Source organism: Lacerta agilis, chromosome 4, assembly GCF_009819535.1.
Source record: "Lacerta agilis isolate rLacAgi1 chromosome 4, rLacAgi1.pri, whole genome shotgun sequence".
Classification (NCBI taxonomy): Eukaryota; Metazoa; Chordata; class Lepidosauria; order Squamata; family Lacertidae; genus Lacerta; species Lacerta agilis.
In genome coordinates this window covers 103185-123232 of record NC_046315.1, presented here as the reverse complement: position 1 = coordinate 123232, position 20048 = coordinate 103185, and the positions used below count along the sequence as shown (strand labels likewise).

General features: G+C 58.9%; 4 protein-coding genes across 4 annotated transcripts in view; 2 read left to right on the top strand and 2 right to left on the bottom strand.

Annotated features, from left to right (window-relative positions):
• The window catches only part of DNHD1 (dynein heavy chain domain 1), a 55593-nt gene extending 55116 nt beyond the window's left edge, over window positions 1–477 (top strand). Inside the window, exon 44 of the mRNA XM_033145803.1 lies at window positions 19–477. Within this exon, the coding sequence (XP_033001694.1) occupies window positions 19–477 (459 nt within the window). The remainder of the gene's footprint in view (window positions 1–18) is intronic.
• A 209-nt stretch (window positions 478–686) lies between these two features.
• Window positions 687–7924, bottom strand: LOC117044885 (F-box/WD repeat-containing protein 7-like). Its single transcript, XM_033145676.1, has 11 exons — window positions 7711–7924; window positions 5796–5878; window positions 5525–5663; window positions 5032–5166; window positions 3089–3212; window positions 2870–3006; window positions 2085–2198; window positions 1818–1999; window positions 1506–1731; window positions 1213–1423; window positions 687–955 (listed from the first exon to the last, which is right to left on the bottom strand). Exons 2-11 carry the CDS (start codon window positions 5876–5878, stop codon window positions 687–689), a joined length of 1620 nt encoding a protein of 539 aa, XP_033001567.1. The 5' UTR covers window positions 7711–7924.
• Window positions 7925–8852: 928 nt separating this feature from the next.
• Window positions 8853–13405, bottom strand: RRP8 (ribosomal RNA processing 8). Its single transcript, XM_033145706.1, has 6 exons — window positions 12849–13405; window positions 11838–12342; window positions 11563–11692; window positions 11174–11280; window positions 9158–9254; window positions 8853–9043 (listed from the first exon to the last, which is right to left on the bottom strand). The coding sequence occupies exons 1-6, from the start codon at window positions 13282–13284 to the stop codon at window positions 8918–8920; spliced, it is 1401 nt and encodes a 466-aa protein (XP_033001597.1). The 5' UTR covers window positions 13285–13405; the 3' UTR covers window positions 8853–8917.
• Window positions 13406–13726: 321 nt separating this feature from the next.
• Window positions 13727–19750, top strand: ILK (integrin linked kinase). Its single transcript, XM_033145683.1, has 13 exons — window positions 13727–13836; window positions 14412–14508; window positions 15601–15766; window positions 15963–16058; window positions 16339–16435; window positions 16993–17076; window positions 17221–17306; window positions 17381–17490; window positions 17599–17726; window positions 18164–18285; window positions 18378–18477; window positions 18992–19122; window positions 19213–19750. Exons 2-13 carry the CDS (start codon window positions 14420–14422, stop codon window positions 19360–19362), a joined length of 1359 nt encoding a protein of 452 aa, XP_033001574.1. The 5' UTR covers window positions 13727–13836; window positions 14412–14419; the 3' UTR covers window positions 19363–19750.
• The last annotated feature ends 298 nt before the right edge of the window (window positions 19751–20048 follow it).

Sequence of the window (20048 nt, the reverse complement as noted above, 5' to 3'; positions counted from 1 at the left end):
CTTGCCTTCCTTTGCTAGGTCCTTCCCAGTGGGCCACCCCCCACCAGTGCCCCGGAGAAAGGCATCTATTTGAGCGGCCTGGAGCTGCGCCATGCGTTCTGGAAGGCCCGCAGTGGGCTACTGCAGGAGAGCCGCACAGCCGAGCCCTGCCCACTGCCCACCATCTGGATCCAGGCCACCCGCCTGACCTGGGAAATGGCATCTGCTGGCAACACCACCGATTTCCCAGCCAACAAGTACCTGTGCCCCATCTACCTGGGGGCCCCCGAGGTCCCCGTTGAGCTCAGCAGCCAGCACATCATCCTGCACCTGAGCCTGCCTTCCAAGATGGCCCCTGAGCTGTGCCTCCAGCAGCGTGTCCATGCCGTCAGCCTCTTGCACTGCGAGGGGGAAAGCAGCACAGGGCAAAGGCAGCACCCTGCCCCCTCCGCCACAGCCCCCTCCCCAGGGCAGCCCCCTTCCCCCTCCCGGGCTTAACCCACATGACACAGAGAAAGCCATGTACAGAAATAAAGTGATATATTATTAGTGTGTACAAAAAGCAGACTTGGGTGCTCTGCCGCTCTGCCAGCCGCCCAGGGCCCTGCACGCCGGGCTATAAATAAGGTGCTAAGCCAGGCACCACTCACTCGCACCTTGGGGGATGCCCGTCCCGCAGACTCCCCCTGCCAGTCCAGCCCTCTTCCTCATTTCAGGTCCACGTCAAAATCCAAAACAAGCAGCTTGGTCTCCTCAGTCCCGTTGCGGCTGCCCACGGCGCACACCAGCTTTGTGTTGGAGGCGCGGATGCGCCAGACCACCCCCCCACTGCCGCCACTTTCCAGCGCCACCAGGTTGCGCACAAACTCGCCCGTCTTGAGGTCCCACAGCTTGACGGTGCCGTCGTCTGAGCTGGTCACGACAAACTTGGAGCTGAACTGGAGGCAGGTGACGGCACTCTGGTGCTTGCTGGGACCTGCAGAAGTTGCAGAGGGGGGCAAGGAAGGTGAAAAGCAGTCATCAGCTGCCGTGCCCAGCCAGCAAGTGCCCAGCCGCCTCTTCCTGGAGGACGCCACTGGTGGCAGGCCTCTACTGAGAGGGAGAAAAGCCTCGCCCCCCCCCCCAATGCCTGCTTCCATATCCCAAATGGGCTCTCCTCACCCCAAGGACTTTGTGAGGGCCAATGGGGTGTTTCAGGTCCCAGCAGCCCAGCCAGCTGCCCGCAGCACCCACCTTGCAAGGTCTGCAGACACTGGCCCGTCTTGATGTCCCAGATCTTGACCGTGGAGTCGGCATTGCCAGAGACCAGGATGTTGTCACGCAGCTCCATGCCGCTGGTCAGGGACTGGTGCCCCATCAACGTGTGCAGGCAGTTGCCGCTCTCAGCGTCCCACACGCGGATCGAGGTGTCCAGAGAGCCGCTCACAATGTGGGTCCCATCAAACTGCACAAGAGAGGGGTGGGAGGGAGGAGTGAGGGGCTGTGTGAATCGGGGGGTGGGGAGGGAAGGGGTCAGGGTCCCTCACCTGCAGGGAGTAGACACGATTGGTGTGGCCTTGCAAGGTGTGGATGCAGCTCTCTGTCTCGGGGTCCCAGACCTTGACCGTGTAGTCATAGGCACCACTCACCACCTTGTGCCCGTCATACTGGACGCAGCGGACAGCAGCCACGTGGCCCATCAGCACATGCAGGCACTGTCCTGTCTCGATGTCCCAGAGGCGGAGGGTGGCATCCCGTGACCCACTCACCACCCTACCAAGGGAGGAGAGACAAGCAGCTTGAGTCCCAGGCAGGAGTGGCAGGAGGGGTCCCTGGAGCAGCCTCCCCCCCCAACCTACCTGCTGCCATGGAGGTGCATGCAGCGCACGGTAGAGGTGTGCCCATAGAGGGTATGCACGCACTCGCCCGTGTCCGCATTCCACACCTTCAGGGTGCGGTCTGTTGAACCGCTGATCACGATGTTGTCCCTCATCTGGGAGGACCAGACACCCCCCGTGTGCCCCACCAGGGTCTGAACGCACTGTGGGAGGAGGAGGAAGGTGCTCAGAGACAGGGAAGGCAGAGCCACAGCCAGCCCCACCCACAGCACCATTTCCCAGACTCACCTCCCCGGTGACAGCTGACCACACCTTGAGCGTGTTGTCATCTGAGCCGCTCACAATGCGGTTGCCACAAAACTGGAGGCAGGTGATGACATGGTCATCGTGGCCTTTCAGAACCTGGCCCAAGGAGAGAATTAGCGGGCCAGCTGGCATCACCCTGCACCTGCACAAAGAGTGTGTCCCCCCTTTCTGCTGTTGAGGGAAGGGTCAGCTTCCTCCCCAAGCCAAGTGGCCTTGAGTTCTCAAAGGCAGGACTCCAAGGCTTGAGACCAGGCCTAGCAGTCAAGAGCTGGCATCAGGCAGTCTGATTTCAAATTCAGCAAGGGCTGGAGGTTCAGCCTCGGTGACAGCCCCAACTCAAAGAGCAAACATGTCTCTTCCCCACCCCACCCCCTGCATTTGTGAATAGCCAGAATAATTCCACCTTCTGGATCTTCTTTGCCAGAAGTCAAAGGTGCTTGCCTGGTCCACCTAGCTCAGCAGGACCCACACTAACTGGCAGCAACAGCAGTGGCTCTCAAGAGTTTGGAGCACAGGTCTGAGCACCACTGAGCCCTGGACCCTGCCTGGTATAGGACAGGGACTGGGACCCAGCTGAGCACCCAGGCATTTGGCTGCTCTGGGTGAAGCGCTTGGAAGGAGACACCACCTCTTCCCCCAGAGCCTGCTCTTTGGTCCCCATCTTGCAGCCACCCCATGGATCCCAGAGAAGTGTCTTAGGCCATGATGAGGTATGTAAACCCTGCACCACTTCACCCCAATGGTGGGGGTCAAGGGAGGTCCCCTACCTTGGGGGGGCGGGCATCCCCGCCACGCCAATTCATGTCGATTCGGTGCTGCCGCAGGAAGGCCAGTTTCCAGGGGCTGTACATGAAGCCTGGGCTGAGCAGCCGGCGCTTGCGCAGACTCAGGGGCTCCTCGATACCTGCAGGAGGCAGAAGCGGTTGTGACAGGGAGGAGGCACAAGGACAGCCGGGCAGCAACACCGGGCAGGCGCTGAGCCTCACCTGCATCGCGGCACTTCTCCCGCCACAACAGGTTGTCCTCGGCCAAAATCCGCCAGTAGCGACAGGTCTGCGCCGCCCGGAGCAGGTCCCGCGGCTCCAGGAACGAGAGCACATAGAGCGCCAACTGCAAAGGGGCAAGATTTCCTCCTGTGAAAAGCCTCCCAGGGTGCAAATGGCAAGCCAGGCCCAAACCTGTGCAGCTGCATGAAGAACACAGGGCTGGGCTGGGCAGCTCTTCTTTGGCTGTGGCCTGGAGGGCCTCTTGGGTGAGGCAGCTTCCCACGTCCACCACAGCAATGGCCCCCGGCTTTGTGGCAATGTGGAGATTTAGCTATCTGGATGACCTGACACCAACACAGCTGGGAAAGTGGGTGAGTGGCTGCTGCCATCCTTTAACCCTCACCAGCCAAACATCTGAAGCTGCCTTCCAATGCTCCTCCAAGAAGAGAGCTGGATCAGAGCCAGGCCTCACACCCTTCTCCCACAGCCCCTCAAGGCCCAGCCAAACACAGCAGCTGTCAGGGCCACCGTGGGCCACCCAATCCCAAACTGCGCAAACCCCATTCTGCTTCACAGCCCACAAGGCCTCTCTTGCCTTTCCGATCCAGCACAGAGTCTGTGGCTGAGCTCCTTGTCCTCCCTGACCATCTGGGCCAATCTCTTGCCCTCCAAGCATCCTCCTGTCATTTCATATTGTCCTCCTTGCCACTCCCCTGCCTGATTTGACTCTTTCTTTGGATGCGTTACAGAGGACTCCCTATGACACAGCTTTTGCTCTAAAAATGGTAGCCTGCACCTCACAAGGGAAGTTCTGCTGTGGCCTGGAGACAGGGAGAGAGCATCCGTTACATTAGCTCATGTACACAGACGTTCAAGCGAGCTAAATCCATTGACCGCTGTCTCTTCTCTCCCTTGACATCTTTGACAGCCTCCCCTTAATGTTTGTACTGTATATTTTAAAATTAAGAAAAAAGAGCTTTTGACTGAAAGTGTTCAGCCCATCTGCCTTTTATGACAAGCACAACACCATTAAAAACCATTTAACAATCAATTTCAAAAAGACATGATTTTGTACTCCGCATGTGTTTACATTTTAAAGCCTATTTTGAGCATAAAGCCCAACTTTTGCCTTAGCACCCAGAAATCTTTGGGATCTCACTTCCTCTTCTTCTCCGTCACTTTCTGCTGCACATTGAGCCTTGGAGAGACAAGGCCTGGGACCCCCTGCCACTTGCTCTTGGCCAAGCTCTCTCCTACCACCCCTCTCTCCCTTGGCTGTCTCATTCCTTTTCCTCCTCTTTGGCAGGAACTGAACTCTGGCTCTTAGCTTCTCACCAGGCCTTCAGGTTCTCCTGATAACTTTCATTCTTGCCTTTAAAACTTTTCCAAGGCCTTGAAATCAAATCAAATCAAATCACCAAGCTCTTCTGATGTGTCTCATCTCTTGCTAAAGCAACTGGCTCTAGTCAATTTTCCTCCTGGTGCCACATTCACACTTCAGATAAACTTCTCTAATTCCAGTTTCTCTCTGATGTTAGTTACTTCATCCTATTGTTTCTGTGAGTTTTCATGCACACTTTAAAAATGTGCAGCTTGTAAGAATAGTTCTGACACTTTATTTGTTTTAGACACAGGTAGGTAGCTGTGTTGGTCTGATGCAGTGAAATAAAAATAAAAAAATATTTTTTTCCCCAGTAGCACCTTATAGACCAACTAAGTTTGTTCTGGTATAAGCTTTCGTCTGCACGCACACATCGTGTCCCCTTGTCCCCCCCTCTTGACTTTGGCTCAGATTCTGATCTCCTGACCTGTTGCTCAAGGCTTTCTAACAACACCCTGCAGGCTCATTTTTCCACCAACACCTTCGGCCAACAACTCCCCACTGTCCTCTTTCGGCTGCTCTGCATTCTTCCTCCAAGGTCCCCCACCCACGAGACACTCACCTCTTTGGGCAGCAGTGATATGAAATCCCGCTGGAATTGGGGCTCAATCACTTGCATCATGTGCTTGATCTGAGGAGGCTCACAGCGGTCAATGAGCTCATCCAGAGCCAGCAGCTTCTCTGGGCCACTCCAGCGCTGGCGGGAGAAAGGAGTAAGGGGAGATCAGGCACAAAACACAGGATTGCAGCCCGTCTCCAGAACAAAGGCCACAAAGCAGCCCATCAAAGCCATCAAAGCAAAAGCTTTGTAGCTTTCTAAATGTTGAAACACCACCAATGCATCAGCTCACTTTTAAGATCAAACCCCTAAAACAAAATAGGAAATGAGAAACACACCACAGCACATCTACCAAACGCCCGGCTCGTGAAAAAAGGTCTGCAAGCCAGCCAGGTGGCCATTCTGTGGCTGCCACCCAGAAAGTGCAGCCCTGCTCTGCCTCCAGCTGAGGGCCTCATGCATCACACTCATACACAAGGCTCTGCCTGCCGCTCACCTGGAAAGTCCGCAGCCAGTCCTGCAGCTCAGGGGGTGGTGTCATTGGGGGGACATGCCGGCAGCGCGCCTGGCCTGCCTTGGCATTCCGCAAATCTCCAAAGGTGGCCGTGGGGCTAGCGACACAGGGGCCCAGCACTCTGGAGAGGAAGCAAGTATGTCAGGAGAATGCCACGGCCGGGGTGCCCAAGTCAAGACTCCAGCTGGAGACAGACCCATGTCTCACCCGGCACCTTGCAGGGGCTCCTGAGCGCCACCCACAACCTCCTCACCTGCCCCTCTCGGAGCCCTTGCACAGCTTCTTGCCAGGCGACTGGGCTCTGCCATCCGGGCCGCTCTCTGACTTGCGCTTCATCTGCAATGCAAAGAGATGGGGCAGAATGGAGTCACACGGATCCAGGAAATCCTTCAGCTCTGCAAGAAGAAAGGTCAAGCAATCCACACAGCCCCCCTCAAGATGCACAGCGCTGCAGGTCAAGTGGGGCACCCTTCTGGCTGCCTCTACCACAGCAGCCATGCCAGGGCCCCCATGCCTCCTGCCTCCCCAAAAGACTGGAAGGTTCAATAGCAGAACACTTTCTCTCAGAACACACATCTACAAACTGTGCTTTGTGATAACAACCTCGTAAGGGCAGGAGGTGGGGAATAAAGATGCAGCACACTGATGACATTCATAAGAATAAGAAGAATAATTTTTTATATGGGATTGCAGCGGCAAGACTTTTAGACGCAAAGAATTGGAAAACAACAATAGCGCCAGAGCTGTCAGAATGGAGATCAAAAACTTGTGAATTTATGATTATGGCAAAATTAACTGTGTCAGTGAGAGGAGGGTCCACTCAGAAAGTCAATAAAGAATGGGAATGTGTCAAAGTATATATGGAGAAATTTGGAAAGGTAAATTAGCTAATAGCGCATATTTTTTGTTTGTACATTTTGATGTGGTTTTCAATAATGACATTTTAATTTTTTTAAAAAAAGAAAGATGCAGCACACAGCAGCTTTTGCCTTTCTTCCTTACAGCCTTGATGGCCAAATCACACCTGAGAACCACAAAAGCCTGCTGGATGAGGCCAATGGCCCATCCAGTAAAGGTAAAGGACCCCTGGACAGTTTAAGTCCAGTCAAAGGTGACGATGGGGTGCTGTGCTCATCTCGCTTCACCCTGAGGGAGCCGGTGTTTGTCCACAGACAGTTTTTCCAGGTCATGTGGCCAGCAGGACTAAACCGCTTCTGGCGCAATGGAACACAGTGACGGAAATCAGAGCACGCGGAAATGCCATCTACCTTCCTGTCACAGCAATACCAATTTATCTACTTGCACTGGCATGCTTTCAAACTGCTAGGTTGGCAGAAGCTAGGACAAAGCAACAGGAGCTCACCCCATTGCACAGATGCGAAAAGGGATGCGCATGGGAGTGTGGTCTAAACCGCAATGACCCTCGGGCTTGCTGATCGGAAGGCCCATCCAGTCCAGCCCTCTGCCCCCACAGTGGCCAACCAGATGCCCATTATGGAAACCTACAAGCACAATTTGTGCCCAAGAACAACCCCACCCCCACCCCCGGTCACCTGTGGCTTCCAACATCTGGTTTCCACAGGCATCGCTGCCTCGTACTGCACAGGGCAGAGCATGCTTAGCCATAGTGTCTAGTTGCTGCCAACAGCCCCTCCTCCATGAATTGCAGACTTAAAACCTGCACAGGAAAAATATGCTCTGACTTCAAAAGTTCCTCCAGTGAGCAAAAAAAAAAAAAAAAAGGTATCATGAACAAGGCATTAAATTCAAGAGCTCCCACCCACTTGTTTTGGTCAGCAGAGACCCTTGGCTGCACCCCCTGAGAAAGGCTCAGCACAAGCATTGATGCCACAGACATTTCCAGGAAGAACCTGAAGGCCCTGGCCAGCACCACCCTCCCCTCCTGCCAGCTTGCCAGGGCCAAAGAGAAGACCAAACTGGAAACTTGCACAGCCGCCCTTCTGCTACCTGGCATGGATACTCTCAGGTGCCTGCTGCACCCCAGAGCCCCATCCCTTTCTCTGGGCTCCTTTCCCCAGGCAGCTTCAGAAGAGGAGAAGCGCCTGCTGCATCTGGCCCATTCCGGGCAGCCTCCTGCTCTCCCGGGGGTCTCGCAAATGCCTGGGGCTCCTTCTTCCCGTTCTCTTCCCCCGCAGCCCCTTCTTCACCTTGGGCCGCGTGTGCCGGATGAGGCCGCCGCCCTCCGTCCGCTCCAGGTAGTCGATCCAGCGCTCGTCCACCGTGTAGTAGAAGTAGACGTCGCCGCCGCTCTCCTCGCCATCGCTGCTGCCGCCGCCGCTCGTCTCATCCTCGGAGTCGGGAGCCCCCGGCGGGTAGGAGCTGCCCGGCTCTTCCTCCAGCTCCGCCTCGTCCGCCAAGCAGGCCGGCGCCCAACTCTCCTGCTGCCCGGGACGCGGCAGCGGCAGCGGCAGCGACTGACCCGCCTCTTCGTCCGGAGCCTGCGGGGGGAAGCGGGCAGCAGGGTTCATCAGCGAGCCTCGGCCCAGGCCCCCACCGCGCCCCGCCCCGCCCCGCTCCCCCTGCCGGCGGGGCTTTCTTCCGCCCGCCCAGCAGCCCCGGAGAAGCGGGCGAAGGTCGCCGCCAAGCCCACCTCGGTGGCGGCGGCGCCGTCGCGGGTCGCGGGAACCGAGGACGACGGGGAGGCGGCAGCTCTGGCGGGGTCCGGCTGCTGCGGTGAGCAGATCATCCGCTGGCTGTTGAGCTCCACGATCCGCGCCGTGATCCCCTTGACGTGCAGCAGGTCGTCCAGGGAGGCGAAGCCCTTCAGCTCCTGGGGGTGGGCAGGGGGCGCCCAAGTCACGCACCGAGAGAGAAGAGGAACCCTCCCCACGGAAAAGCCCCTCCCGGCAGGAACGGAGCCGCCCCCCTCCCCCCAGGGGCCCCGTTTTCGGGAGGGGGGGCGCGGCGTGGAAGGTAAGCAGCTCCCCGGGGGGGGGGGCTCCGGGCCCGCTCAGTCCCACGGTTGGGGGGGGGGGAGGCGGTCCTGGCGGGCCCCCTCGGACACCTGGGTCCCTCACCTCCCTCTTGCGCACGATGCCCCTCGCCCGGCGGCGCCCGATGCCGACGAGCGCCCGCTCCAGCTCCGCCACGCAGGCCCGGTTGATGTCCAGCTTGCCCCCGCCGGGCCCCGGCCCGCCCGCCGATCCCGACATCGCTGCTGCCGCCGCCGCCGCCGCCGCCCGGACTCGGCCGGACTGCGCTTGCGCCGGCCACGCGCCGCCGCCGCCGCCGCCCCTGCCTCAACTACAGCCCCCAGCAGGCATAGCACGACGAGACGAGACACTTCCGCTTCGAGAGAAAAGCACTTTATTCATAGCGAGGCGGTAGCCGAGACGAAGCCCCGCCCCCATGGCGTCACCGCCGCTTGTAGAGGCAGGGGCGGAGCACCAGGCCCTGAGGAGCCTCTTCGCTCCGCCCCTTCCGCTTCGGCACTTCCGCCTTGCGCAGCTCGAAGGTGAAGAAGTGGCTGCCTGTCACGTCCTGGAAGGGGAGGAGAGGGAAGGCGATGCGGAGGCGCGGGCGGGCCGGAGGGGGCCTCGCGCGGCCCCAGGGAAGGAAGAAGGGAGCCCCCGACCACGCCCCGCGGAGACCTACCTTGCTAAGGAGCCGGAAGCCGAGCCGGCCGAGCGCCGCCACGAAGGCCCGCACGTCCTGGAAGCGGCTGGCCACCTCGGCCACCAGGAGGGTCCCCCTGGGAGGGAGGGAGGGAGGGAGATCAGCCACCAGCCAAGGGGGCCCTTTGCGCGCGCCCCCCCCGCTGCAGCCCCTCTTCGCCCTCCCAGTTCTGCGTCAGCAATGGGGGGGCAGAGAAATGCAAGGGGTCCTGGCTGTGCCAGAAGGCAGCAGAAAAGACGGCTGAAAAGAGGCATAAAAGGGACTAAAAGTGATGCTGAGTGAATCCTCAAGGAGTCAGAAACATCCCCATCCCCTGAGCAGGACATCCCCCTGTGTGTCAGGAGAGCACCTGAAGAACACGGGAGGGGCTGGGGGAAGGCTTGGCCTGGCCTCCCAAAGTGAGGGGCCCCAAATGCTGTATGTCATTGTTTTTGTTGGTGCTTTGAATGGTTAGCAATCATGTAAACCTAGACAGCATCTTAAAAAGCAAAGACATCACCCTGCCGACAAAGGTCCGTATAGTTAAAGCTATGGTTTTCCCAGTAGTAATGTATGGAAGTGAGAGCTGGACCATCAAGAAGGCTGATCGCCAAAGAAGTGATGCTTTTGAATTATGGTGCTGGAGGACACTCTTGAGAGTCCCATGGACTGCAAGAAGATCAAACCTATCCATTCTTAAAGAAATCGGCCCTGAGTGCTCACTAGAAGGACAGATCCTGAAGTTGAGGCTCCAGTACTTTGGCCACCTCATGAGAAGGGAAGACTCCTTGGAAAAGACCCTGATGTTGGGAAAGATGGAGGGCACAAGGAGAAGGGGACGACAGGGGATGAGATGGTTCGACAGTGTTCTTGAAGCTACTAACATGAGTTTGGCCAAACTGCGAGAGGCAGTGAAGGATAGGCATGCCTGGCGTGCTCTGGTCCATGGGGTCACGAAGAGTTGGACACGACTGAACAACAACAACAACAATCCTTTCCCCCTAAGCAGTCCAGGGAATGCTTGCTTATTTTATTGCATTTCATGCGGTCACTCGTCCGGAAACCTCAGAGGATGCCTCTGAAGCAGCCCCTTCCCACCTTTGGAAATTTAAAATGTCTGTTTTACAATATTTTATGTCCTGAAACCCACCCAGAGTGGCTGGGGAAACGCAGCCAAATGGGAGGGATACAAATGATAAAATTATTATTATTATTCACAATGATCCAGAGCTGCTGCCTCTGATACTGTGGCCGACATGTAGCCACTGCCAGCTAGCCTTCTCTCCCCAGGGCTTCAGACCCAAGGGTCTTCTCTGAGCTCTACTTGGAGCTGCCACGGGTGAGTGTGAGTGGGTGAACCCAAGACCTTCTGCCTGGGAAGTCTGCACTCCCACCAAAAGCTCTTCCTGGCCAGAGAGTCACATCCTCCTCCTTGCTACATGTTTTCAAAGGCAGTTGGTGCCGAGGACTGATTTTAAAGGATGCAAGCAAACCATGCATATTTTCGAGACTGTTTTGTTACTGAAATAGAAAATACATGAATAGTGGTATTTTCAATATCCAAGTTAGTTATGCTGAAATTTTGCTACTAAGCAGATTTAGCTGATTCACTGGCTAAAGGCTCTTTGCAACCATCATTAATTCATTGTCTGAATATTAGTAAATCTATATTAACATAATCCTTTATTTTAGTAATATCTTTTGTTTAAGTTGTTTGTTGTTACTTGTTTTCTGTACAACACTTAGAAATGTTCTAACTATAGCTCTATTAATATATTATTAATATTTTAATATTTCTGACTGGAAAACCCAGTCAGGTGGGCAGAGTATTATTATTATTATTATTATTATTATTATTATTATTATTATTATGCAGTATAGGTATTAAATATCATCATCCCCATATAACAGCCCTAGGTTTTGACTGAGATGACAGTGCCCTGATCAGCCATTTCATGTGTCCCCCTCACTGCCACAGCCCTTCCCATGCCAGTGACCCCAGGACCCCACAATTACCCAACTCGTAGGACACGGTTGGCCTCTTCCAAGATCTCCTGCAGGTTAGTACCCATCAGTGCCAGGCAGAACACAGCCACGTCAACAGATTCATCATCCAGGGGGACCTGCACAGAAGGAGCAAAAAGAGGAAGGCACAATCGGAAAACCATGTGTGTGAGGTAGTCATAGAATCATACAACTGTGGAGCTGGGAGGTACACCCAAGGGCCATCTAGTCTAACCCCCTGCAATGTAGGAATCACACCCAATGCATCCCTGACATGTGGCTGTCCAATCTGCTTAAAAGCCTCCAGTGAAGCAAAGCCCACTTGCGTAGGCCCATCACACAGCTCTTCCCAAGCCTGGAGAAGGCAGGTGCTGTGAGGAGACCCTCCCCCTCCAGCGTACCTGGGCCATGTCGCAGACAATGATTCGGGGGTCCAGAGCCACCAGATCGAAACAGTGCACTTTGTTCCGCACGCTGCGTGCCAGCATGCAGTCCCCGCAACCGAAATCTGCCACCACAAGGGACGCTGGTCTGTGGGGGGAGGGGCAAAGTTAGGCCATTCACCCACCCTGTCAAACACTTCTATACGTTAACTATGACATTGCAACACGCACAGATGTTTGATTAACCAGCACATGTTGGGGAGGGGGAGTTGGCCAATCTCCCCCATCCTTACCTCTGACGCAGGTAGCGCACAAAGTGCTGCACAGGGTTTTCAGGCCACTGGGCCACCTGCCGGGCAAAGCCCCGGTGATACACCACCAAGGCCTCAGGGTCATCCTGGAAGAGCTGGACCGCCTGCTGGCTGGAGGATGTGTAGAGCTGCTGGTTGATGAAGCGGAAGCGTGCTGACTCCAGCCGCTCTTCCATGCGCAGCCGCAGGGATGCTGCCCTCTCGCTGAGAAGTTCCTGGGCTGCTGAGTCTTGGCTGCTGGGGGGCTCCTCTGCTGCTGCAGAGACTGCAGGGGGCTCCTCTGCTACTGCAGAGGCCACAGGGGGCTCCTCACGGCCCAGCCCTGCCTTGAACATGTTCTGGCGCCGCTTGTTCTTCTGGCGGTTCTTCCACTGTCTCCTGGTCAGCCGCTGCCTTGGCTCCTCCTCTGGGTCCTTTGCAGCTGCCTTTGCCCCAGCACTCCTCTGCTTGCTGCTGGGATCAGGGTCTCCGCCTCCAGCTGCTTTGTCTGGACAGGGCAAGGACAGAGGTGCTTGGCATTGGGCTCCATCGCTCCCCTCACCCCCAATGGGCCCAGATGATCTCTCTTGCCCAGGGCTCTGTGCACTGACTGGAGGTGGAAACAGCCCTTCGGGGTTTCAGGCAGAGGGACCAGCCCCACCCCACCTAGAGAGGCCCCCAGGGACTGAGATGCAGGGAATGTTTCATAAGATTATAAGAATCTAGTCCAACATCATAGCCTCACAGTGGACAACCCTGATGGGAAATCCACAAGCAGAACCTCAGCACTGCTTTGGGCTACAATGAAGCAAACAAGCACCCATCTCTCATCCCGAAGACAGTCCCGCGACCAGGCAGCTTCCCGCCACCCGAACCCTGCTGCAGATATACAACCCAGGCTAAGCCCCATGACCCGGGCCTTTGCACACCGGACAATTCTCTCGGCCTTCATCCCGGGGAGCTCAGATCCTGGGCCACAGCCAAGCGGGCGGGGAGGGGCACCGCAGGCCTCACCTGCTAGGGGCGCCGGCTTCTCCTTCCGGGCCGGGAGGCGCTGCTGCTGCTGCTGCTGCTGCTGCGATTGCGGAGCTCCGGCGCGGGGTCCGGGGGGCGACCCAGACTGCGGCCCCTTCCTCGGGCGCTTCCTCTCTCGCGGCTGCTCGGCCTCCGAGTCGGACGCGCTGCTGCCTCGGCCGGAGGAGGACGGGGATGGCGGGCGCGGCGCCAAGCTCTGCAGGCGGCGCAGGGTGGCCAGGAGTCTCCGGCGCCCGGCGGGGCTGCTCCGGACGGGGCTCTGCGGGCGACACCGAGAGCGTGAGGGACCCCGCGCGGCCACCAGCCGCCCTGCCCGCCCCGCGGGGGGATTCACCTGAGCCCGCGGGCACGGAGGCAGCAGGCGGCCCGGCAGCTCCGGCTCCGCCGCCTCGCCCCACGGGGCCTCCTCGAACATCTTCCAAGGGGAAAGAAGAAGCAGCAGCAGCAGCAGCCGACGAGCGACGATTTCTTTGCCGAGACGAGCCTCGCAGCAGCCCAGGCGCTCACGCTGGCGGAAGTTCCGGGTCTCCGGGTTGCACTATAGAGAGCCCCATCTCTTCTCCAGAGCGGCACGCGGGCTCCGTCTGCCGCCCGGAGGCCACCACAGCAAGCCGCACCGGAGGAAGGGGCGCGCTCGTAGGGAGAAAGCAGAGACCCCTGTTCCCTCGGGCCAAAGAACCGGGCGCGCCTTGGCGGGGTGTGGGGGCAGAGTATGCCCCGGGTCGCCTCCCGGCAAAGGGGCCTGTCTGTGACGGTGGCCGGGCGCCCCGGGACAGCGCCACCTCGTGGAGCCAGTGGCCGCTACTGCGGAGCCTCTGCCGGGCGGGGCGGGAGCGGCGGGGCCGTCGGAGGGGGAGCAGAGGACGGGAGGGGGCGGTCTCCGGCGGGAGCCGCCCGAGGGAACGGCGGGGAGGAGCAGAGCCGACAAGACGCGCCACACACGGAGCCGCCGCCGCGATCGGGCACGGTAAAGGGGACCGCGAGACGGGGATCGCCCGGGGCGGGGTCGGGTTGGGGCAGCTCGGCCACTCGCCTCGCAGCAGCCCCGGCCACGCCCGTCCGTCGCCCTGGCGCTGCCCTTGCCCGACAGGGGCCCGGGAGGGCGGCTTCCTCCTCGCAGCACTCGGGGCGGCCGCTCCCTCTCTCTTGTCTCGGGATCCGGGTGGGCTCAGCTGTCGGGCGGCGCCGCATCGCGCCCCGCCCCGGCTCCTCCGGTCCGGTCCGAGGAAGCGGCTCTCCTGGCCGGGCGCTGCGGCTCTGCTGCGGAAGGGCGGTGTCGGGGGGCACATGCCCGGACCTAGAACCCAGATTCTCGGCCCCAGAGCAGGACGTCGGGGCGGCTGCCTAGCGCCCTCTTTCCACCGGGAACCCACCCTGAATCGGGACCGCTCGGGATCGTTACTCGGGGCGGGTGGGGTGTAGCTGCTCGGGACACCCGAGCAGCAGGGGTCAGCCGAGTTGCGGGGCGAGAGGGCTCATCGCGGCCCCCGGAACGGGCTGCGTCTCCGGCTGCTGTCTGAACCTCCCGCCCTCCTTTGGCAGGAGGGAACATGGACGACATCTTCACCCAGTGCCGGGAAGGCAACGCCGTGGCCGTGCGCCTTTGGCTGGACAACACGGAGAACGACCTCAACCAAGGGTGAGTGGGGAGCGGGAGGAAGGAAGCAGCCCCAGACCCCGTTGTCCGCCCCCAAGCTGTCTTCATCCTGTATTTCGTCCCCTTGGCTGGAAAGGACAGGAAATGACCGCAGCTCCAAAACACGCAGGAATTCTGTTGCCCATGGAGGGGGGGGGGGGCTGGATGGCAGAGCAGGTGGTGGGAGTCAAGAAGTACCAGCCCAGCCCTGAGGGGAGGTGGGCAGCGAAGGGAGGCTGCCCAGATTCTCCCCTCATTTCAGGCTTGCTGTGGAGGAGCCCTGGGGTGGGGGGTCAGAGTGTGGGGGTGGGTGAGGTGTGAAGGCTGCCCATCAAAGGAAGAAGCCCCTTGCCCAAGGAGCCAGCCTCCTTCCCTGGGGGCAGGCGGCTTGAATCTGGGGACTGTGCAACAGTCCCCAAATCCATCTAGGAAGTCCAGGGTCAGCAAATGGGTGGCTTCATTTTCCTCTGGACCTCAACCTGTTCCTAGTCCTCTGAAGCAGCCACTGCCACCCCCCGCCCCACCCCGTGCAGTCTGGTTCCCAAGGCTTGAAGGGATCTGTGGATGGCAGGAAGGATTGGTGGGGTCTGTGATGCCAGCCAGGAGCTCCTTCTGATCTGTTCCACAGGGGAGGCAAACTCTCCCTCCTCGGAGGTTTTTAAGCAGAGGTTGGGCGGCCATCTGTCAAGGATGCTTTAGCCGAGGTTCCTGCCTTGCAGGGAGTGGGACTAGATGACCCTTCGATTTCCGGGCCAATGGTGGCTTTTCTCCCCTGGGATGCTCCCATCTGCTTGGCCCCCTAGCTGTTGTCCCGGCTGGGGACTGGGGGCTGCCTCGTCTTCCTGGCTCAGATCTCCTTTTAAGGCCTGGTCTTCCTCTCGCTCTCTCCTCCTGTGCTTGGCTCAAGAAGAGTGAGCTCAGGGAGGGAGGAGGAGGAGAGCAGCTGGAGGGATTCCTGTGCTGCCAGACTCTCCCAGGCTGCTCCTGCCTCTGGCGCTTCCAGCCTTGAGCAGGCGCCCTGGGACCCCTGGAGCTCTGCCCCCTGGCCAGGTTGGCCCCTGGGCACTGAACAGGGGCCCCTCTCCCTCCCTGCAGTGATGACCACGGCTTCAGTCCCCTGCACTGGGCCTGTCGCGAAGGCCGCTCCAGCGTGGTCGACATGCTGGTCATGCGAGGGGCACGCATCAACGTCATGAACCGGGGGGACGACACCCCGCTGCACCTGGCTGCCAGCCACGGCCACCGGGACATTGTCCAGAAGGTAGGTGGGACCCCACAGGGAGGAGGCTTCCCAAGGCTCCCTGTCGGTCGGCACCCCCTCCTTCTCCTCTGGGTCTTCGAGCTCCCCTTGCAGGGAGAGGGAAGAGGGTGGCTGTCTGGCACATGTCACTTTGTGGGGGTCTTTTGGAGGGGGATTTCCTTCCCCGGCTCACTCTCGATCTTCTTGCCCTGCTCAGCTGATCCAGTTCAAGGCCGACATCAACGCGGTGAACGAGCATGGGAACACCCCCCTCCACTACGCCTGCTTTTGGGCCCAGGAGCAGGTGGCTGAGGTGAGGGCTGCCTTGGCAGAGGTCTCTTCCTACCATGGTGGCAGAGGGCCCGGCAACATTCCTGATTCAATTCTAATCATGCTTTGCTCAAGCAAATTCATATACCCCAATTCACACAATTTAAAACTAAATGAAAGCTCCCTAAGAGGAGGGCAGCGGTGACCTGTGGGGAGTGGGGCTGGTAGAAGACCTGGTGCCCCATGGGGAGAGGGGCTGGGCAAGAAGGACTTCTGTGGGAAGACGGTCTTTTGCCTCACTTCTCACCCTCCCCATCCTTCAGGACCTGGTGGCCAGCGGGGCTCTCGTCAGCATCTGCAACAAATATGGGGAGACACCCCTTGACAAGGCCAAGACACCCCTGCGGGACTCCCTGAAAGGTGAGCCCAGCTCCTGCCCCCCATGCCTCCTTGAGCCCCTCCCTGCTCAGCAGCTGCCTTCAGCTACTTTGTTTTGTGTCAAACTGCATTTGTTAATTTGTTTGGAGCATTTGTACACAGTTGTTCAGCCAAAATATCTCCCAGGGCGCATTATGTGCAGCCCTTGAGCTGGCTTCTTCTTCAGCCTGCCTGATCTCTGCCTCTTGGCTGCTGCCCTCCTTCCGCCTCCGATTCTGGACTTCTCTCCACCACAGACTCTCCCAGTTCACTAAACCCTGTCAGCTTCCGACACCTCCTCTTCCCAATCTTCTGCCTCTGACCACTCATCACGGTCCCACCACCAGCCCCCAGTGGGCTCTGAGCCTTCTTCCTTTAGGGGTTCCCCTGCTGGTTCCTCCCACCCTTCCTCTGCATCCAGCTGGTCCAGGACACCCCCTCCTGCTGCCTGGCTGGGTGCACAGAGCCTGTTCAGTGAGTCTCCAGGTGGTGGGGGGCCCTCTTTCCACCCCCTTTCCACCTGCGCAACACCCTTGTTTTCTCTCCCCCACCCCCTCCAGAGCGAGCAGAGAAGTTGGGCCAGAGCCTCACACGCATCCCCTTCAAGGACACCTTCTGGAAGGGCACAACACGGACGAGACCTCGTAAGAGACCTGCAGGAAGGGGGAGACCCAGGAGCCGTGGGGTGGGCAGAGGGGGAATGGGGACTCTCCTCGTCCAGTGGGTTTGGCAGTGGGGGGGGGGTTTCCTTCTGCAGGCTGCGACTAGCTGATGGTCTCTTCTCTTAGGCAATGGGACTTTGAACAAGCTGGCTGGCATCGACTTCCGGCAGCTGACCCTGGGACACAAGCTCAACGAGAACCAGTCTGGAGAGGTGGGGGCCACTCCTTTCCCCTCCCCCCCGTCTCCTTCGCCCCACTCCCCTCTGACCTTCCACCTTCTCCACAGCTCTGGGAAGGGCGCTGGCAGGGAAACGGCATCGTCATCAAAGTGCTCAAGCCCCGAGACTGGACGACCCGCAAGAGCCGCGATTTCAATGAGGAGTACCCCAAGCTCAGGTGGGTGGGTGGGTGGGGGGTCCTGTGCCCTTGGCACCCCCAGCCCCTTCCTGCCCACATGAGCGCCTGCAGTGCTGCTTCCTCCACTCGCCTCCTTTCCCCCCACAGGATCTTCTCCCACCCCAACGTGCTGCCGGTCCTGGGCGCCTGCCAGTCTCCTCCTGCTCCTCACCCCATCACGCTCACCCACTGGATGCCCTATGGCTCCCTCTACAACGTGCTCCACGAAGGCACCAGTGAGTCTCGCTTCCCATACCTTGCCCTGCTTTCAAGGGGGCACCTCAGGGGCCTGGCTGGGGATGGGGGAAGGGATCCCAAGGGCCATCTAGCCCACCCCCGGGCAACGCAGGAATTGTTTGCTCTCTCTGTAGCTCTTGGGAGGGAACAGAGCACTTTCTGGTTGCCTTTACATCTTTCCAGGCCTGAAGTGCGTTGATAGCCAGAGCCAGAAAGAGTTTGGGGGCCTGAGTGGGCCCCTGTCCAAACCCTCATACTATTCTTGCGCTCTGGCCCCCTGGCTTGAGCAGCGTGAATCACAGGCAGCCCTTTGAAGCCCTTCTGGATGAGGCCTTCCCACCCTTCCGGACAGCGCTCAGGAGCAAGTGCTTACTCCAGCAGAGAGGCAGGCTCCCCCCCCCCCATATTTGCTCCCCCTGCTCTCTCCCCCCTGCAGACTTTGTGGTGGACCAGACGCAGGCAGTGAAGTTTGCTCTCGACGTGGCCCGGGGAATGGCCTTCCTGCACACCCTGGAGCCCCTCATCCCGCGCCACTATCTCAACAGCCGCAGCATCATGGTGCGTGGGGGGGGGCACTTTCTGGGGGTTCAGTGGGCTGGTGGGGTCTCTAGGAGGCTGAGCTCCCTGTTGTGTCCTCTCTCCCACCACAGATCGATGAGGACATGACGGCCCGGATCAGCATGGCAGATGTCAAGTTCTCCTTCCAGTGCCCTGGCAGGATGTATGCGCCAGCATGGGTGGCGCCGGAAGGTGAGTGCCCTCCGCTGAGATACCCATCATCTGACCCAAAGATCGGGCCAAGTGGGTGTGTGCCACCTGGTCCAGCATCCTGTTCTCACAGTGGCCGATCAGATGCCCCGAATGGGAGCCCACAAGCAGGATCCAAGCACGAGAGCAAGTCTCCCCTCCTGCGACTGTGGAGGGCAGAGGAGTCGCTGCACTGAGAGCGGTTCCATAGATCTCCCCCCACCCCACCCCCCCGAATTTGTCATCTTTTCTGGCTCCTATACTTAGTTTCACTATATTTCTTTATTGCTTATTACTGAAGAATGCCTCAAAGCAGCTTGACATTTTTTAAAAAAGTCCTACAGTACCAAACTGAAAAGCACTCCCGGGGGCGGGGGGGGGGTGTGTGTCTCCGTTCCTGCAAGTGCCTCAGACCACTTTGCCACTCTCCCCTCCTCTGGCCAGCCGCAGCCGGGGCTGACACCCAAGCTCCCCCTTCCAGCCACTGCGTTTCTAGGGCCCCTCTTTGCTCCTGCAGCTCTGCAGAAGAAGGCAGAGGAGATCAACCGCCGCTCGGCTGACATGTGGAGCTTTGCTGTGCTGCTGTGGGAGCTGGTGACCCGGGAAGTGCCCTTTGCTGACCTCTCCAACATGGAGATTGGCATGAAGGTGAGGCACCCTACCACGCCTTCAGGGTTGGACTAGGCCACCCTTGGGGACCCCTTCTGAGGTTCTTCTGCTTCCTCCTCCTCCTCCCAGGTTGCCCTGGAGGGGCTGCGGCCCACCATCCCCCCAGGCATCTCCCCCCACATTTGCAAGCTGATGAAGATCTGCATGAACGAGGACCCAGCCAAGCGCCCCAAATTTGACATGATCGTCCCCATCCTTGAGAAGATGCAGGAGAAGTGAGGGGAGGGGGACGCGCTCTGCAGCCCACCACCCCACTCCAACCTGCCCACAAGTGCCTTGGGGAGGCGCTGTTGAAAGGGAGCGCCGCTTCCTTGCTCTTGAAACAAAACGGTACAGAAGGAGCCACTGCCTTGCCCCACTCCCCTTTTGGGGGAGCTCTATTTGGGGGGGGGGGTCCCTGCTGTAAGCTGCCTTGGCCTTTTAAGCTCCCCCAGCAATGCTGCGCTGCCTTCCACAGTGCCTAGCACCCCGTCCCCTCAGCGCACATCAGCAAGGTTGCCTCACACTCAAAGCCCACCGCCTGCCTCTGCGCTGCACGGTTTTTATCTTTTCTATGCAGGCCCCGGCCAAAGCCAGAGGGCTCAAAATAAAGTGTTATTAAAGGAGACAGTGGTCACTGCAACCTTTGTGGTGTGAGGGGGACACAGCCGACTGCCCCAGCTTCCTTGGTGGGCTTCAGCTGAAGAGGATGGTTGCCCCAGCCCCTCCTGCCATTGCTGCCCTCTTGCCCGGGAGCCTGGCCCATTTCCAACACACAACAATCTACTGCCTTCCGTGGGTAAGCCAGTGGGGAGGCGACTGTATTTGGGTTCAAACCCCCATAAGGTGCCACACTCTGGCTGGTCTTCTGTTGCCCTCGACTGAAACCGGCTTTTTAATTTTCAGTCTCCTAATGCCTTGGCAAA

Bases quoted from the DNA above. Each gene is read 5' to 3' on its own strand.
- LOC117044885 (XM_033145676.1), bottom strand. From the start codon at position 5,878: ATGAAGCGCAAGTCAGAGAGCGGCCCGGATGGCAGAGCCCAGTCGCCT. The intron at 5,167-5,524 runs GTGAGCGGCAGG...TTCTCCCGCCAG, and splicing joins ACTGGCTGCGGACTTTCCAG to CGCTGGAGTGGCCCAGAGAA. The intron at 2,000-2,084 runs GTGAGTCTGGGA...CTCCTCCCACAG, and splicing joins GGTCAGCTGTCACCGGGGAG to TGCGTTCAGACCCTGGTGGG.
- RRP8 (XM_033145706.1), bottom strand. From the start codon at position 13,284: ATGTTCGAGGAGGCCCCGTGGGGCGAGGCGGCGGAGCCGGAGCTGCCG. The intron at 12,343-12,848 runs GTGAGGCCTGCG...TGCCCTGTCCAG, and splicing joins GAAGCCGGCGCCCCTAGCAG to ACAAAGCAGCTGGAGGCGGA. The intron at 11,693-11,837 runs GTAAGGATGGGG...CTCCCCCCACAG, and splicing joins GTGCGCTACCTGCGTCAGAG to ACCAGCGTCCCTTGTGGTGG.
- ILK (XM_033145683.1), top strand. From the start codon at position 14,420: ATGGACGACATCTTCACCCAGTGCCGGGAAGGCAACGCCGTGGCCGTG. The intron at 15,767-15,962 runs GTAGGTGGGACC...TGCCCTGCTCAG, and splicing joins ACCGGGACATTGTCCAGAAG to CTGATCCAGTTCAAGGCCGA. The intron at 18,478-18,991 runs GTGAGTGCCCTC...TTGCTCCTGCAG, and splicing joins AGCATGGGTGGCGCCGGAAG to CTCTGCAGAAGAAGGCAGAG.